Source organism: Mirounga angustirostris, unplaced genomic scaffold (assembly GCF_029215605.1).
Source record: "Mirounga angustirostris isolate CCGP_5_RB_7025 unplaced genomic scaffold, mMirAng1.0.hap1 SCAF_13, whole genome shotgun sequence".
NCBI lineage: Eukaryota > Metazoa > Chordata > Mammalia > Carnivora > Phocidae > Mirounga > Mirounga angustirostris.
In genome coordinates, this window is record NW_026991721.1 from 72,324,098 (window position 1) to 72,341,396 (window position 17,299).

Genomic DNA, 17,299 nt, shown 5'->3' on the forward strand with positions numbered 1-17,299 from the left:
CCATTGAGGAAAGCATGCTATTTTATTTTCTGAAGAGCCGAAGGCTGAAGTTTGACTGTCTCCAGCCTTGACCTATTGTTGAACATACGTCCTTCTTTCTAAAAAAGAACAGTTTAAGTCCTTTGCTATGACTCAGGCCTCTTCCCCAGTTTATTTTTTGCGTGCCATCAGGCACAGTGATGCCCTACAATGACTTCTTTCTTCTTTGGGGTTGGGCTTTTCTCTTCGACATTTAGCCTTAGCGTCCATTGGGTCCCCGTCAACTCTGCATGTCTCAGTAGCCAGGCCAACCAATAATGCTATGAATGGCCATAGTTCCAGAAGCTGAACAGCCTTGTTTGCGAGTCAAAATCCATGCTGTTACAGCTTACGTGCCTTTGTCACGATGCTCTTAGGAAAAGGGAGGTTGTAACTGGTCGCCAGGCTGGGCATTAACGGAGCCACAGAAGAAGAATGTATAATCTGGCTCACCCAGTATAAGAGCTGGCAGGGACGGTAGAGATTGTGAAACTTTTAGAGAAGGAAGAAACTCAAGGATTTTGCTGTAGTGTAAGGTGAAGGGCACCTAGAGAGAGCAAGCTGGGGAGCAGGACTAGTTGCTGGCTGTAAGACTAGAGTCAGGTCCCTGGCTGTCCAGTTCCCCTGCACTAGAGAAGGAGAGACCATGTGGAGCGGTGGGGGGCAGCCAAGCCTTCAGTCTCCAGTGTCAGTGAGAGACTGGGGAGCTCTCTTTCTGGTGGTGGCAGTCCAGCTTATTTGGATGGAAGTTTGGCTGAGAGATCTTTCCAGATTCATAGGGCTGGGGACAGAAATTAGAGTTGGGACCAGCTAAGTTGAAAGGACCCTGGTCAACACCCGTGGCTTGAAAGTCTGTTCCTGGGGAGTAAGGGATGATCCTAAATGAGACCAGCCCTTATGGGGACTAGAGTCCTGGTTTGAATCATTTCAGTACTGATGGAATGAGGAGATAGGAGGATGGTCAGCATCTCTAGTCTGCCCACCAGCCAGCAGCAGGAATAAATCTTCTCCAGAGGCAGGTAACTTCATCCAGAGCCTCAAATTCTTGTCCGGTTTTTCATGTGTAACTTCAGTCGATAAAAAAATAACCAATGTATAAGAAAACCGAGTCTTCCTTTGGGTGGTGTTATATGTTGAATTGTGTCCCTTAAGAGATGTATTGATGTCCTAACACCTGTACCCCCGAATGGGACCTTTTGTGGAAATAGGGTTGTTGCAGGTGGAATTAGTTAAGGTGAGGTCCTACCAGAGTAGGGGTGGGCCCCTAATCCACTGTGACTGGTGTCTTCATAACAGAGGCGTTGTTGGCCCGGCCAGACTCTGTGATTGTAGCTGCTTTGTTTCCACACCGATTTCTTCTTCCGGTGTTTTGCTTAATTGTGATAAAATACACACCACCTAAAACTTACCTTCCTAGCCGTTCTCAGGTGTGCAGTTGAGTGGCGTTAAGTTATGTGCGACCATTGCCAAGATCCATCTGACCTTTCTCGCCTTCCCAAACTGAAACTGTACCCGTCAAACACTGACCCCCTGTGTTTCCCGGCCCCCACTGTCCGTTGTCTGTCTTCTGTCCACCCTCCCAGGGCCCTCCTGTAGCTGCATTCCTATGGGATGTGTCCTTTTACATCTGGCTTATTTCACTCTGCATAGTGTTTTCAGGTTTTGCTCACGTCATCGCATGATCAGAATTCCCTCCCTTTTTAAAGCTGAGTCATACTCTGTCTCATGTGTTGACTGTGTCTTGTGTGTCCACGCATCTCTCCGTGGGCCCCTGGGCGGCTTCTGCCTCACAGCTCTCGCCGTGAATGCTGCCGCGAACACGGGAGGACGGGGATCTGTGCAAGGAAGGCCCTGCCTGCAGGTCTTGTGGGCCTATACCTGGGCGTGGGGCTGCCAGATTCCTTCTCAACAGAGTTCTTCCTGATGGTTTTCTTCTGGCCTCTCCACATTCCGTGGACTCAGGATTGCCGAGCTGGCATGGGCCCTCGGTCTGCTCTCCGAGGACTTTGCCCCCCTCTCCGTGTGTCCTCCGCTCCCGTGGCCGCCGCGCTCTGAGTTCGTCATTACCTGGAACTACAGTAGGGCATCCCACTCCCCACCACCACCTCCTGCCCTCTGAGGCCCTCCCCGCCACTTTCAGAGAAAATGGAAGCTCTGACGTGAGAACAGCCCCAGCTTCCTTCCAGACATCGCCAGGGCAGCCCCAGCAGTTTCCTTCCCTTCCGAGAAATGGAAGAGGCCCCCACCCCTCCTGACCGATGGCTGGCCCCCTGTGTTCTGGACCCCCCATCCCCCTGGTTGCAGACACACCGCATCCCCGTCTTTGTCCTCTGCATCCTCAGCCTTCCCTTCCCGCGGGCTCTCTCCTCATGCACGTTTTGGCACATCTGTCCACCCGAGCGCTCTCCCCACATCCCTGGCATCTCCTATGCTGCTGCGTAAATGCTTGCCTCTCCCCCGGGGCGGGGGGGGGCTTATCCCACTTGACTTCTCTCAGCCGTGCAGTCCTGTGGGCCATGCCCTCATTCTGCAGAAGCGCTCTGGACTCCTGGGGCAGGTTCTCCTTGGTGAACTCCTCCTTTGCCCATCACTGAGAAGTTGGGGTTCCTCCGGGGCTCTGTCCTAGGCCCCTCCCTTTCTCACGCCACCCCTCTCCCTGGATCACCTCACCCGGCATCTGTCTTGGCTTCCTCCTCTCTGCCATCAGCACCTGGGTCTTCGTCTGCAACCCCCGCCCCTCCTGAGCTCCAGATCCGACCCCCAGCTGCGCCCTGAGCTCGTGCACCCAAAGACCTAGCGCGTGCCTCCAGCACATGTTCCCTGCCCGGCCCCACTGTGCCCACCACTGTCTGCCCTATTCCCTCAGCCAGAAATCTGAGGGCCGCTTTGCTGTTGTCTCCCTGCTCCATTGTGTCAGCCACCCAGCCCAGCAGTCGTGCTTTCCCACGGGCTCTTGTGTCGCGGGGTCCCCAGCCCCGCCAGTGCCGTTTCTCTCCTGGACTCCTGCCGTGTGCTCTCCTGCTGCCCTCGCTCGTACTCCCCCTTTGCCCCTTCCCACTAACTGTACCCACTCTTTTTCTTGCCTTACTGTCCTTTCCCTAAACAGAACCCTCCAATGTCCCTACACAATGTCTAGATTTCTTTTAGAAGTCAAGCTATTTTGGCTACCACGGTTCTCCCTCCCACTGGCCCCTGCAAACCCCCCTAACCCCAGCCTCACCGCCAGGCCATCCCCACCACCCCTGGGCCTCGGGGACCCTGACTTCCTGTAGTTCTCACGTGTCTTGGCTGTCTCACACACACCTGCCTTTGAAAAACCTTCCCTGATGGCCCCTCCCCTCTAATCCGCCGACCTCCTAATGTGCTGTTCTGGTCTCAGCTTAAATGTCCAGTCCACCTGGAAGCTTCCTCTGAACCTCTAGACTGAGGGTTGTTGCCAAGTCTAACCGCTTTCGGGGCCGGGCGGGGTCAACACGAAGTAAGACCCTGAGGCCGCTGTGTGGACAGTAGACCGCACAACCTGCCTCCAGGCAGTCAGATCCCAAAAATGGGGTGCTGGCCGAGCAAAACATCAGCTGCACCGCACTCTGGTCTCTCTTGTCTGTTCCCAGAGCAGCCTGTGCTGTTCCTGGAGCAACCATGGGAGGTGGCAGATACTCGCCTTAATTCTGTTGAAGTGATTCTTTATTTCTAAGCCTGCAGGTTCCCTGCAGGAAGAGCCCACGCCCGTGTCTCATGCAGCAGCGTGCCCCTGGGGCAGTGGAAGTGGGGGGAATGAAGCAGTTCGTATGTCCTGCTCAGATCCAGGGTGAGGGCGTTAGGGGCACAGGGTTTATGGGAATGCTTCTCAACTCAGTTCTGACGCCAGACTTAAACCCAGGAGGCCCAAACTCCCCCCAAAGAAATTACTCACTGGAATATTTAAGTGTATGTCAGTGTGAAGTTTGTGGGCCTGGCATAATCGATGCTGTGATTTCTTCCCCGCTGCTTTTTCACGTCTCCCTCCCTCTTCCTCCTCCACTTACTTCTGGTGGCCCCCAGTAGCACCAAGGAACGGTTTTTGTAGAAATGTGTGTGCACTCGGGGACCGGCAGGTGGTGCTCTAGGACTCTTTGATAACGGGCCTTTTTTTTTTTTTTTTTTTTTGAGTGTTCTGTTACTTGTTCAAGTTCATAATGCAGGCAGCTGCTAGGCATGATTTTTATGTTCTGAAAGGAAAGCAAGATTTTGACTGAAAAAAAAAAGCCACAGAACAAGAAAATAAAATTAACAGAATGGACAAATCTTTAAGTGGATTCACTGAAACTTAGTTTGGAGGGATCCTCTGAGACTCCCAGACCAGAGGTTTCCAAACCTTAGCATTACCCTGGGTGGGAGGTGGAGGGGGCAGTTTGTGAAAATTCAGGATCCTGAGGGCCAGGAGTCTGGTTTTCTTCAGCTCTCTAGGAGATGCTGATACTGCTGGCTTGCCTTGGGCTCCCCTGTGGGCACCACTCATCTAGACCAGTGTTTCGCCAACTCTTAGTGCCCCTAAGTCATCTGGGACCCTGTGGAGACGTAGACTCAGGTTCAGTAGGTCTGATGGGGCCTGCATTCTTCCCAGCAGTTGCCCAGGTGATCCTGAAGTTGCTGCTCTGTGGACCACTCTCTGGGAAACAAGGATCCAGACCAAGGGACTGACAAACTCTAACGTCCACGCTCCAGCCAAATCCAGCCCCTCCATCACCTATTTCTGTGAAGAGTTTTAGTGGCACATGGCCATGCCCATTCCTTTACACATTCCCTGCATCTGCTCTCACGTATGCACCAGAGGTCCTCTGGCTCACAGACATTTACTGTCTGGCCCTTGGCAGGAAAAAGTTTGCCTGCCCCTGATGGAGAATTCTAAAGGCCTCCCAGATGATTCATTGAAAGGGAACTCCCTGCCTCCCAGAACAGTTCGTTCCATTTTCATACAGATCGTTAGGAGCATTTGTCCTTGCTTCCTCATGACTTGGTTCTGATTCTGCTGTCAGGAGTCTCTTTCTGCTTCCACAAACAAATGCTCTGCTTACCATCCTGTCTTCCCTAGGTCTCTCCTCGTGCCAGGACCCTCCCCGAACATCATGAGTCATGAAGCCTGGAGATAGGTATCGGGTGTCTTCCTTGAGTGCAGAGTAGAATGGAGTACCTCCCTTTCTTCTCTGTCGTCTGTAAGCTGCTCCTGGATGCACTAGCCTTTCTGCGTAGCCCTACACTCGAGACTTCTTAAATTTGGGATTATCTTCAAAGTGATTACTGTCTGAACAAGACGCGGCCAAGAGCAGACATCTTCCATGTGTCTTTTTATACCACTTCCCCGATGCAGTTTGTTCTTGGTTTACCTGCTTCCTGCGTTCAGACCATTACTTCCCATCTCTTCCAGCATTCTCTTTTTGCCCGACCCTCAGGTCAGGATCCCGTGTCCCTCCCTGCCCCTCTTGGCCCCTCCTACACATTCTCCTTGGATGAGCCCAGCCATTCTTGGCTTCGACCATCTCTGTGTGCTACAAAATCCTGAATCGTAAGGTCAGCCAGATTTTTCCCCTTTATTTTCAGCTGCCTACTGCACATCTCCACTAGGATTTGAGTTCTTGAGTATGGGTATCTTACGTTCACAAGCTCTCATCTCCTCAGGTCCACCTCCCACCTCACTCCCCTCTGCTTGGAATCCGGTCCTTCTTGTTTCTTTAGCTCAACTAATGATACTACCATCCACACCCTTGCATAAGCTAGAAACCCAGAATTAGCCTCTGTTCTTCCCTTTTCCATCCGTCAGTTCCAAGTGGGCAGTGTCTGCTCCTCGCGCTCTGTGGCTCTTACATCCGTCTCCCCCCCCCCCCGCCCCGCCTGCTGCTGCCTCAGCCCAGCGCATAGTGTCCTAACCTCCTGCCTTGTCTCTCTCCTTTCCACTGGGTTCCCTTCTCCACAGCTGCAGTAATCTCTCTCAAATTAATTGTCATCATGCCCTGCACCCGGGGGCTTCCCATCGCCTATAACGTGGGAAGCCAAGGACGTCATAAATTAGTTCCTGCTTACGCTTCATAGGGGTTCCTAGGGCTCCTGTAGCAAATTACCACCCGTTCCGTGGCTTGGCATAACAGAAATTTATTCGCTCATATTTCTGGAGGCCAGGATTTGGAAATGAAGATGTCAGCACGGTGGGTTCCTTCCTGGGGGCTCAGAGGGAGAACTCTGTGCCTCTCTTCTCGTTTCTGGTGGTGGCTGGCAGGCTGTGGTGTATTTCCAAACGAGGTCACGTTCTAAGGTTCTGGGCGTGAGTTTTGGCGGGGAGACACCATTCAACCTAATACATCCTTCCAACCTCAGCTCTTACTACGTCCTCACCGTGGGCTCACTCGTTTGCTTTGGTGCCCTGGATGTGTAGGAATTCACTGGGCAGAAAAAGAGAGAGAATTCCATGCAGAGGAAAGTGTGCATCCGAAGTGCCACAGAAAATTTGAAATTTGAGTGGAGTCTTAATGTACGGATAGCATTCTTGTATGTTCTTGTTGCCTCACTGTACTTGAAGACCTAGTTCAGATGTCACCTCTGTTGTAAAGCCTTCCCTGACCTTCCAAAGGACATTTCTCGTTGCTCAGTACTTAAGTACCTACGTATTTAGTGGCTATCACTTTAATGTTTTGATTATTTAATTATTAGCTGGTATTCCCACCTGGCCCTGCTCCCAGGCCTGATGGGTTTTTTGTTTGTTTTTAAGATTTTATTTTTTTAAGTAATCTCCATTCCCCGTGTGGGGCTCAAACTCATAACCCTGAGATCAAGCGTGGCACACTCCACTGTCTGAGCCAGCCAGGTGCCCCCAGCCCTGATGTTTTTAAATGGATTTACCCATCTGCATTTAATGCCATAGGCCGTGACCACATTCATTTCAGCGGAGGAGCTGTTCAGTCCTAAATTGAACCCATCTTCACCTTCCACGAGGTAGAGGGGATTTGAATGCAAGGGATTTGAATGCGGAGGGAGGTTGTACCAGAGCCCCTCCAGGCTTCCTTCCTTCTGGAAGTTCTATTGTTCTACAACCCCTTCCAGAAACAACACAAACTTTTAAGGCAAACAGACTGGAAATTGTGCTGCCGTTTGGTTCTACTTTGCTTTGAGGAGCTTCGCTGTCATGGGAAGAACTCGGTGCTGACATGAACCGCATAACAGGATTGTGCGGCCGTGGCTTTGAGAGATGCCGAGTGTCTCAGACCTCGTTTGGAGCAGACAGAGCTCATGAACAAAGACATTCCCATCCAGCCATTCCAGCTCGGCAATTTCCCCATGCTCCTTATGCAGACAAAAGGATTTTAAAGACTATAATGCTTTTTTGGATTCCTATTTCAATTGAATTGATTTTAATACCACCTTGTTACAGAGTCACTGAAAGTCACATTTTCATTTTTGATGAAAAAGAAACAAAAGGCTTAACTGTGGAGAAAACCGAGAAATGGGGCATTATTCAACTGCATTCCTTACAGAGGTGATCAAGGTATGAGGATATCTGAGGAGAAAGCAAACACCCAATGTGTAATAGCTTTAAACACTCATTTTTCCAATTACAGTGAGCTGTAGCTGATCTATTCATTGGGACTAATTATTGCACCACATGGGCCTGTTGGAAAAAGTGCCACAGACTGTAAACAGTCACTTTTTAATCCAGAAGAACAGTTTGAGGTAAAATTCTATTAATTCAAATAGCTTTGAAACAAAAGTGACTTGTAAAGGTATCCCACAGCCCCAGATTAGAAACAGCGTTCTCCCTGTAGTTCCCCAAGAAAATGCCTGGCTCTCTTAGAGGGTTCTGGAAGGAGCACAGACTCTGTCTCACACTGTTACATTTTTGTGCTAACAGGCACAAAAAACAGGTGCTTCTCGCTGTAGCCAACTATGAACGGCGTAGCCAGAATTCATTGGATCACAGCCTGTTGTGCGTGTCATGGTGCAGCAGGCCTCTGCAAATCGGGTTAATGGTTTTGAGAAAGCCCATCCCGGGCCAGAACCCCAGATGGATCTAACTAAATTTTAACTCTCTAATCTCTAACTAAAATTTAACATTGAAAAATACATATCATGCAGGCAACTATCCCTAATGATGTCAGTGGCATCTGTGATTTTGCCACAGAGACCTTCACCACTTCAAAGTTGGTGTTAGACCATGTGTCAGATCCTAATAAATGTGTTAATAAGCACATATAAATTTGTTTTGTAATGTAATAACTCTCCCACTTCTTTTGTGAACTTTTAGATATTATTTTACACATTTAAAGATACTATTCTTGGGGCACCTGGCTGGCTCGGTCAGTGGAGCGTGTGACTCTTGATCTCGGGGTTGTGAGTTCATGCCCCACGTTGGCTATAGAGATTACTTAAAATCTTTAGGAAAAATGTTATTCTTCATGAAAAACAAGGAAAGACCTGAGAAACTATCACAGAACCAAGGAGACGAGGGAGACATGACAACTCAATTGACAGATAGACCCTGAATTGGATCTTTGAGCAGAAAGAAGACAACACTGGGACCACTGGAGAAACCCAAGTGCAAGTCTGAAATTGAGTTAATGATGGCTTCTTGGTCTTGACAAGTGGACCATGGAAATGTAAAGTGTTAACAGTGGGAACACCAGATGTGTGTCATTCGAGAACACTCTGTATAATCTTTGCAACTTTTCTGTACATCTGACTGGACGGCGAGAAGCCCAGTGTTGGGTCTGCTGCCCACTCCCAGAGATGTGTGGGGTGGGAGTTCTGTGTCCTCTCAAGACCCTCACTGCTACAACTCTGAGGAAATGGGAGAGACCAATCCAAAGACGGGGAGAAGTTTTCCAGAGAAGTAGAAATAATTTATGGGGTATTGTGGTGGAAAAGGCATGGCTCTGGGTTCAGAGAGGGCAGGCTTCATATTGTCCCCTGCTCCAGCTTTGTGCTCTGTGGCCAGAGGACGCTCTGGGCATCCTCTTCCCCTTTGTGAAGGGAAGCCATCAATAAAGGCCTTAGCAGGGTCACTGTGAGGACTAGAGGTAGGATGTGTCCATGAGGCAGCCCTTCCGTTGGTTGTAGCCTGGTGCTGTAGTGCCTTTTACACGCCAGGCCCCACGCTAAACAGTTTGCACACATTATCCCACTTAATCTGCATGATAGCTCTATTACACGACCATTTCGTAGATCGGGAACCTGAGAGTCAGAGGCTCAGTGACGTCGGCACCCAAGGACACGAAGCCGAACTTAAATTCAGATCCATGCTAACTGTAGCTCATGGTCTTCCTCTGCCTTCTCTTAAGGTTTAGCCTTTCCCGATGGCCCGACGGCCCTGGTTACTGGGCATTCTTTGCTTTCCCTGACTCCGGAATCCCCTCGGGTTTGTTTTGCACGTACATCCACATCCAGATGCTCTCCGCGGGGCTGTGGCCCATGGCAGTTGGCTTGTCTGGGCCTGAGGTCGCTCAGCTGTACGGTGAGGATGTCAGGCAGTCCTCCGGTCTGTCCCGGTGTGGATGGTCCATTCTGCATTCTGTGAAGTTTAACTGCTTAGGCCAGCTGTTTGATGGTGTGATTACTGGATCACTGAAGCCACAATTTTTCTTATTTGTTTTGGGCGAGGTTGGCATTTCTGTGTCATTTTCCCCAGATTGTAGCGAGAAGGGTAAGAAAAGAGCTCTAACATTAGTGACCTCCTAAAACCACAGCAGTGAAAACTAACCCCCAAACCAGAGAGACCACTGTGACATTTACCTGTTCCTTAATTGGGATTTTATTAAGGGATTACACTAAAGGACATGGAAGTCATTTTATTTTTTTGTTTCCTTCTGTGATTAGGAGGAGATGCCGTGTGTCAGTCACCACATAGTTGCCAGCTATTTCAAATTAAGGAGGATTAAAAAAAAAAAAATAGTGATGGTTACGTACCTGGGCAGGTGAGTTTAGCCTTAAGTAGTTATGAGGTAATGAGCCCGATTTCCGTCCTTGACGTGGGCATGCACATTGGTCTCAAAACGAGAAAACGGAGAGCAGCACTTGGACCCTTAGGGTCCTGAGGTGAGGGGTCTGTGGATCCCCTGATTGGCTGTCTTGTTTTTCAGTTTTTCCCCTACATCCTGCTGCTGGTGGCCATCCTCCTGTACCTGCCGTCCCTCTTCTGGCGTTTTGCAGCTACTCCTCATCTTTGCTCAGATTTGAAGTTTATCATGGAAGAACTTGACAAGGTTTACAACCGCTCAATTCAAGCTGCAAAGAGCATGTATGATGATCAGGACATGAGAGATGGTGCCGGCCCCGTTTCGGGGCTTCCTGAGAACATGGGGCAAAGGTAACTCAGCCCCCGGCAGGTATCTTGGCAGGCTTTGGGGTATGAGGTCTCAGCCCTCCTCCTGCCCATCTGGGCCTGGGTTCCCACTATAGTGGGGGGGGGAGCTGTTATGCACCTGCAGACATGTGTGGGAGCCAGGAAGGCCTGCTCTCCCCCAGTCTCATCCCATCTGCCTGCCCCAGCACCTGTCCTCACATCCAGATGCTTTGCCTTGTTGAGGGGAGTGCCACTGTCTCGTGTTCTGAAGGGCAGGTAGGTGTAGCTGGGGTGACAGGTGACAGCACCAGCTACTCGCTGGCTGGGACCTACTGCGTAACGGAGAAGCGCAGAGGGTTATGGGGCTGCTAGGCTTGGAGAACTGGCGAGAGAGAAGTGGGGAATGAGTAGGCAGCACCTTGTCTTTTTCACATTCTTCCTCTGGTTCCTGTTCTCAACAAGGGTAATCCTATTAATAGCTCTCATTTTTAAAATAACCTATCCCAGAGACTGTGTTTTCTCTGGGTACCTTATCTCAGCCCTCACCACGTCATTACAACTAACTGCCTTGATTTCCTGCCTCCCTCTTCCCCCCATAAAAACACTGTCCTCCAGCTTTCAGAGGGAGGGCTGGGACCCCAGCCAGGCCCGTGTGCCCTAAGTCTGAGCCTCGAACCCACGGAGCCGTCTGCCTCCCGCGCCTCGCCTGGAGGACGCACATGCGTTCAAGTTGGGCCAGAAAGTCTTCTTTATTCTGCATACCTGAGAAAACTGCAGATTTAAAAACAGTAGAATAAGAACGGTCCACGTGTAGCATTTACTAGGTGCCAGGCATTCTAACAATTTACAAATATAACTCATTTAACCAACCAGACCTTCTTTAAAATACTAAGAGGGTGAGTGTTCTGTTGTAGTTTTTCTTCTTCTTTTTTTAAACCCGATTTTATTCCCTGATACGCCAGTGAAGTTAGAGGTAAAGTAGGGAGGGAGAGATTTTTAGCATGATACTATTCTGTGCGTTTACGTCTTTGATATTTGATCTTCGTAAGGGTTTAAATTTTTTTTTTATTCCCTTGTTGTTGTTGTTGTTTGTAGTTTGTGGGAGATCTCTGAAAGCCACTTCAAGTACCCGATTGTGGAGCAGTACTTGAAGACGAAGAAGAACTGTAAGAACTTAATCATCAAGTACATCAGCTGCCGGTTGCTGACGCTCAGCATCATACTGTCCGCGTGCGCCTACCTGGGCTATTACTTCAGCCTCTCGTCGCTGTCTGACGAGTTTGTCTGCAACATCAAGTCCGGGATCCTGAGAAATGACAGCAGCATCCCCGATCGCTTTCAGTGCAAGCTCATCGCTGTCGGCATCTTCCAGTTGCTCAGCCTCATCAACCTCGTGGTTTATGTGCTGCTGGCCCCCGTGGTCATCTACACGCTCTTCGTTCCCCACCGACAGAAGACAGATGTTCTCAGGGTGTATGAGATCCTGCCCACTTTCGATGTCCTGCATTTCAAGTCGGAGGGGTACAACGACCTGAGTCTTTACAACCTCTTCTTGGAGGAGAATGTAAGTGAGCTCAAGTCTTACAGGTGTCTGAAGGTACTGGAGAATATTAAAAGCAGCGGCCAGGGCATCAACCCAATGCTCCTCCTGACTCACCTTGGCACGATCAAGATGGATGTCATGGATGGCAAGAGACCGGAGCCTGTGGAAATGACGACAGAGGAGCCGGGGGACCCGATGACGGAGCTCAAAGGTAGGGTGAACTCTCGGGGCAGAGGCTGAGGAGGCTCACGGAGCACCTTTGTGGCTGTCCTTCACCAGTGAGCGACAGTCTTGCCCTCACCCCTCATCAGGAAACCATTTTCCTGTGCGGTCTTAGGTGAAACCCCTCAGTACTGGGAGACTGAGGGGAAGAATGGGTGCTGCCCCTGATCTCCAGAGGAAAGTGTGCTTTCTCCCGACTCTCCTATCTTCCTGGTCATTCTCTCAAGGTCTCTACCCCAAGCATCCCTCCTTGCTGTCATTCTTGCATATGCTTGTCCATTCTGCGGGCTTTGTCCCCATACCTCTGGGCCTCTTGCCCGTTGTTCTCCATCTCTTTCAAAAGAGACAAATTCGTTGATTTAACCATAGCCCTGACCTAACTTCACTGTGCCCTGAAATGTGGCTAAGAAGCAAACCCTGGTAAGGCAAAGAACACAAGATTGATAGAAGAGTAGGTAGTTCATGCTGTCGGTTCCTGCTCTGTGACTTTTGTCATAAATACATGTTTTCTGTTTTGACAGATTCAAATGAACCCAGTGAAATTAAAGTAAATAACGGAGAGACGAATGCTCGACAGAGACTTCTGGATTCTTCCTGCTGATGACTTTTTTTCCCCTTGAACATGAGATCCGTGACTTCTGTGACATGGGATTGGTATCGGCTGTCAGGTTCCCAGCCGGTCCGCAGCAGACGGTTCTCAGTAGAGCTACTGAGCATGCCTTATTGAGTCCCCAGTGGAAATGATGGTCCACAGAATGTTCTAGGAGAATGGTTCATGAACTCCTGATGAGCAGCACCATGGAGATGAGTCAACCCCAGCAACTGTACATGTGTGAGTCCTCATCACATGGAGATGGGAAGGCACATCAAAGCAAGAGTCTTAGCCCTGTTTGCCTCAGAGAAGCACCTTTCTGGAGAGATGCTGCAGTGAGACTCGGAACTACCAGCAAGGACTTTGGTAGGCTTTTTGTATTTGTTGTGTGAAATAATAATAAACCTGTCAGGATACAATTGTAACATGAATCTCCTATGTGCCCTTAATGACTGTTGCATGAGAAAACCATTCACTGACCAGCGGGGTACCTGCTGTTGGCCGTGTCCTCCACTGGGGACAGTGAGGCTCCTGTCCCCACAGTCTCTGCACACCCTGCTGCTCGTCACCGAAATTGCGGCGCCGGCTCTGCTCTGGAGGGCTGCGGGCCCCCGCACTGCTCCGCCTGGAATCGTGGTGAGCAAGGCAGGGTCCCGGGGACATTTACTTGCGACTTCTGTACAGGAAACAGTGCTTCTCACAGAGCCCAGTGGGGAAATCTGGACATACAGAACAGGCTATTTCAGTCTGTTTTCCAAGGGGTTCTCTGCAGGTCCTTCCTCTGTGATCAAAAGACTCGAAACAGGATATTAAACAAATGAACAGAACACAGAATGCTTTAAAAAAAAAGGGGGGGGGGACATTTTGCTTCTTATGATCAGAACGTATAAATGACATCTGCCATATGGTGTGCTTAGAACCAGACCAGCTTAGCGGTTTATTTAGTTTATATTTAAGCACATCTTTTAAAAATTCATTTTAATTTAGAATCCTGTGATGTCAGAACTGAGGCCATTTGGGAAGGATGGTCTAGCGTTGATGGAGAATTACAGGATAAACATTACAGATGGATATATAACACTCAAGCATTTAAGGCCAGTTCAGAGTATATAAAAACCTTTCCCAGTTCTAACTATGGAAATAGGTCCAAACTATGTTTACATTTTATACAAAACCCTTTAAAATTCTGTCCGTGGATCTCCCTGTTTTTATTCTTAGGAAGTTAACACATTACTAAAGTGAGTAATCCTCAGGAACCTCGAAGTTTACATTTGGCTCCTAGGGAGAGTTGTTTACCTAACCTAATTACTGTTTGAAAAACAAAATTTATATAAGCTGCTCAGAATATTCTGAGAATATTCTCTCTTTTCAGAATATTCACAGAAGCGGATTTTAGTTGCGCTTCTGTGATGGTGTCTGAGATGGAAAGCTAATGATAAGTCTTAAGAATGCAATCAGTGTTTTAAATTATTCTTGTTACATGATATTTATTACCGTTGAATTAGTGTGACTTAGAAATGGTAGGAACCTAAATACTCCATTTTCCTTCATTTTTATATCGCCATATCCAAGGGTTCCACACTGGTTTCTTTTTATAATTTGAAAAGATTTCTGAGAGCTTTTTCTGTGATACACTTTTTTTCCCCAAAAAGCTTCATCTTCTTTATAGGCGGCCCCTAATTTGTACTTTGAAGTGGTAAAATAGATCCATTACTTTAGGAAACCAGCAACTCCCTCAGCCCTGTTACATGTAATCCTTTTATCAGAGTTGGTATAGTTGGAGTCCTTGACCCTTCTTCTCCTTCCCTGTTGCTACATACTGAGCTCCAGTAGGTTCTGGGATGTCCTGGGCCCATCATGCTCATCATGCTCGTCACTGACTGTTGGATATGACGAATAAGGCCGGTCCCCAACTTTGAGGAGTTTAGAACCTAGTCATAGGCAGCAAAGGCAGAGGCAGGTACAAAGAAAAGTAGCCACAATAAAGGCCTTTCCAGAAACTCCCAGCAGCTGCTCTGTGTTCTTGGAAGACACCATATTGTTTTCCTCTCTCCAGAACTTCTGTAGCTGGTGGTCTTGAGAGTCTAGTTGTAGTTTTTCCCAGAGGCTCTTTAGCCACCAGTCCAGTGTGAAGCTGGGACAAAACAATAGCAGAGTGGTTTTGCCCAGGAAGGGCTCCGCTGGCCTTCTGCACCTTCCCTGGCAGGCAGCAGAGGGGCAAGCCTGCGGCGGACGTGGAGCTGCCCATGGGGTTGGCCGTGAATGACCATCGTGGAGCTAAGAGGCTGAGGCGGATGCCTGGCCCTACATTCCGGCGTGGGGAGAAAGTGTTACCAGGAAAGTGAACTCCTCCATCCCCTGGGAGTTGCTGGCTTGCGGGACGACTTTCCAGGCTTCCATTTCCTGAGGGTACAGAGTCATCCAGTGCTTTCTACAAAGGGACAGACAAATCCTGACTGAGGACTCCAGGGCTACTGACTTTGTTTCCAGCTAGAGTCTTCCTAGAAAACCACCGGCTGGGACTGGACCCGATCATCCTGAAAGCAGCGTCCGGCCACCTGTTTGCTTTTACCACAGGACAGGCAGAGACGTCCAGTGTGGACCTTCTTCAGACTTCTGGGAAGTTACAAACCCTCCCCTGCGATGCACATACAGCATGAAATGCACCATCAGGGCCCGTCCTGGTGCGCGCTCCCAGGGCCGGAGTCCAAGCCGCCCGGCCCACAGCGGAGGCCCCTCGGCCCTCGCAGGGAGCGGCCGCTTCCGGCAGTGTCTCCGGGCTGTGTTCACGTGGTGAGATCGTGTTTGCACACTTGCGAATGTGCTGTACCTTCTGAGGAGTGGAGCTCGTTGTCCAGAGTCGGGCTGAACAAGCCAGTTACGAGAGTGGGTAGGTGGCAGCATCCTGGAGCGACCCTGCCGCCGCCACTGGCCCTGTTCAGCCTCTCCGAACACCTGCGCAATGCTTTGTCCTACTTGGTGGTTGTGTTGTGAAAACGCTAGCAGCTTCCGGCTGTGTGGCAGGTCTTGTTGCATGTTCGTGTTCCGTCTGTGGAAGCCGAGCGTCTGTCCTATCCGAGAATGAGCCAAGGTGGGGCGGCAGGGCAGACGCTTTTTCAGATGTGTTCGTGTTGGTGCCTTGTGCTTATTGTCCGTCCCAGGTCAATAGACTGTGTATGAGGACGGGAGTTTTTAACCTGCTGTACTGTAAGCTAGCCCAGCGGCTGGCGGGTAGTAGGCATTCTGTAAATACTTGCTGAGCACATGAACACGCTGTTAGGAGAAGTCTAGTTTGTTGGCAACTGTGATCGGATTTGAAAAGGCACACGGTCCTGTGCAGGAAAGGAGAGGGCAGACTCCCTCGGCCCCCTGGTGGAGAGAGGAAGATTTGTGTCAATGACGAGGTCTCTACGGAAAAGTAGTGGCAGTTCTTAGCTGCTGCTTGTGGCCCCCTCCAAGTTCAGTACAAGTTCGGTGTTGCCCTGCCGTGATTAGCGAAATTGAAGTTTTGAAGCTCCTGATCTCAGTCACTTCCCAGAACAACCTCTTGAAAAGGAACATTGATTGAAATGTGCAATTAGCGCTAATTGGGGTTTCATATGAGGGCATGGACATGAAATGGCCCTTCTGGGCAGTTGTTGGCCGGGGCCCTGTTTTTCACAAGTACTGTGAAACCTTGAAAAAGGGCTGGCGGAAATGATAGTGTGTCACTGTGGAACGTAGTAGATGTTAATTCACTGTTGGTTTGTTCGGCCTGCTTGAAATGTATTGTTTTGGGGGGGGGTTTCTTCTTAGCTGTAAAAATACTCTGTCACTTAAAGCATGCAGTTTGATCAGTGACTGTTCTTCGAGTTCTTGAAAGTTGTTAGAGTTTCTCATGCCGTGTGTGCTTTCCCCTGCCCCCAGAAGAGGAAAATCCTTGTAGAATTCGACAATGTCACAAATGTTCCCTACAAAAGCAGACGCCATCCGTTCCTCTCTAACAAGTTGGCTTTTTAAAAGCTCTGTAATTACAATCTCACGGAGTTCTGTAGAGTGGTGCTCTAGGTATACTTTAAGTTCTTTTTAATGACTAAACATCTTAACAACTTTGAAAGAAAAATACACGTATTCTTTTCTGCTGTGTCATTCGCTAAGAATGATCGATTTCTGTTCCACACAGATCAAAGGATGACAGCGTATCGGTGTTAGAAAATGATCCTTAAAAAAAGCACAAGAATCTTGAAAGCTCTGCGGTTTGGTGGTCCTCGCTAGGACATTTTAGATTCCCATGTAAGTCACTGTCCAAGTTCTGCATTCTGATCAAGCTGCCTTCCCCTTAAGGAGGGATCCAAGGCTGCCCATGTCTGTGGCAAAGGCGGAAACGATGTTTTCGTTCTGCAGTGTTGCACCCACCTCAATAAAACTTCTCTCAGTAACAAAAAATGTGTCTTGTGATATTTCTTGCCTTCTCTTCAGGGAGGGTGTCACGGGAGATGAGTCCTGAAATGTCATGAGACTCAGGGCTCCTTCCTCTCTGCTGGATACATCAAATTCAGTAGGCGTCATGTAACATCCATTTGGCAGGAACCAAAGGAAGAAAGTCCTTGATGAAGGGCCCACAGCTTCTGTAATTTTCAAA

The 17,299-nt window shown here is 49.2% G+C and overlaps 1 protein-coding gene across 2 annotated transcripts in view; it reads left to right on the forward strand.

The window, feature by feature from the left end:
* The window catches only part of PANX1 (pannexin 1), a 61,768-nt gene extending 44,700 nt beyond the window's left edge, over positions 1–17,068 (forward strand). For both annotated transcript variants that reach the window (XM_045894629.3, XM_064577160.1), the window contains 3 exons: positions 10,119–10,345; positions 11,417–12,075; positions 12,608–17,068. In XM_045894629.3, the coding sequence (XP_045750585.1) occupies positions 10,119–10,345; positions 11,417–12,075; positions 12,608–12,687 (966 nt within the window). In that variant the 3' untranslated portion in view covers positions 12,688–17,068. The remainder of the gene's footprint in view (positions 1–10,118; positions 10,346–11,416; positions 12,076–12,607) is intronic.
* The last annotated feature ends 231 nt before the right edge of the window (positions 17,069–17,299 follow it).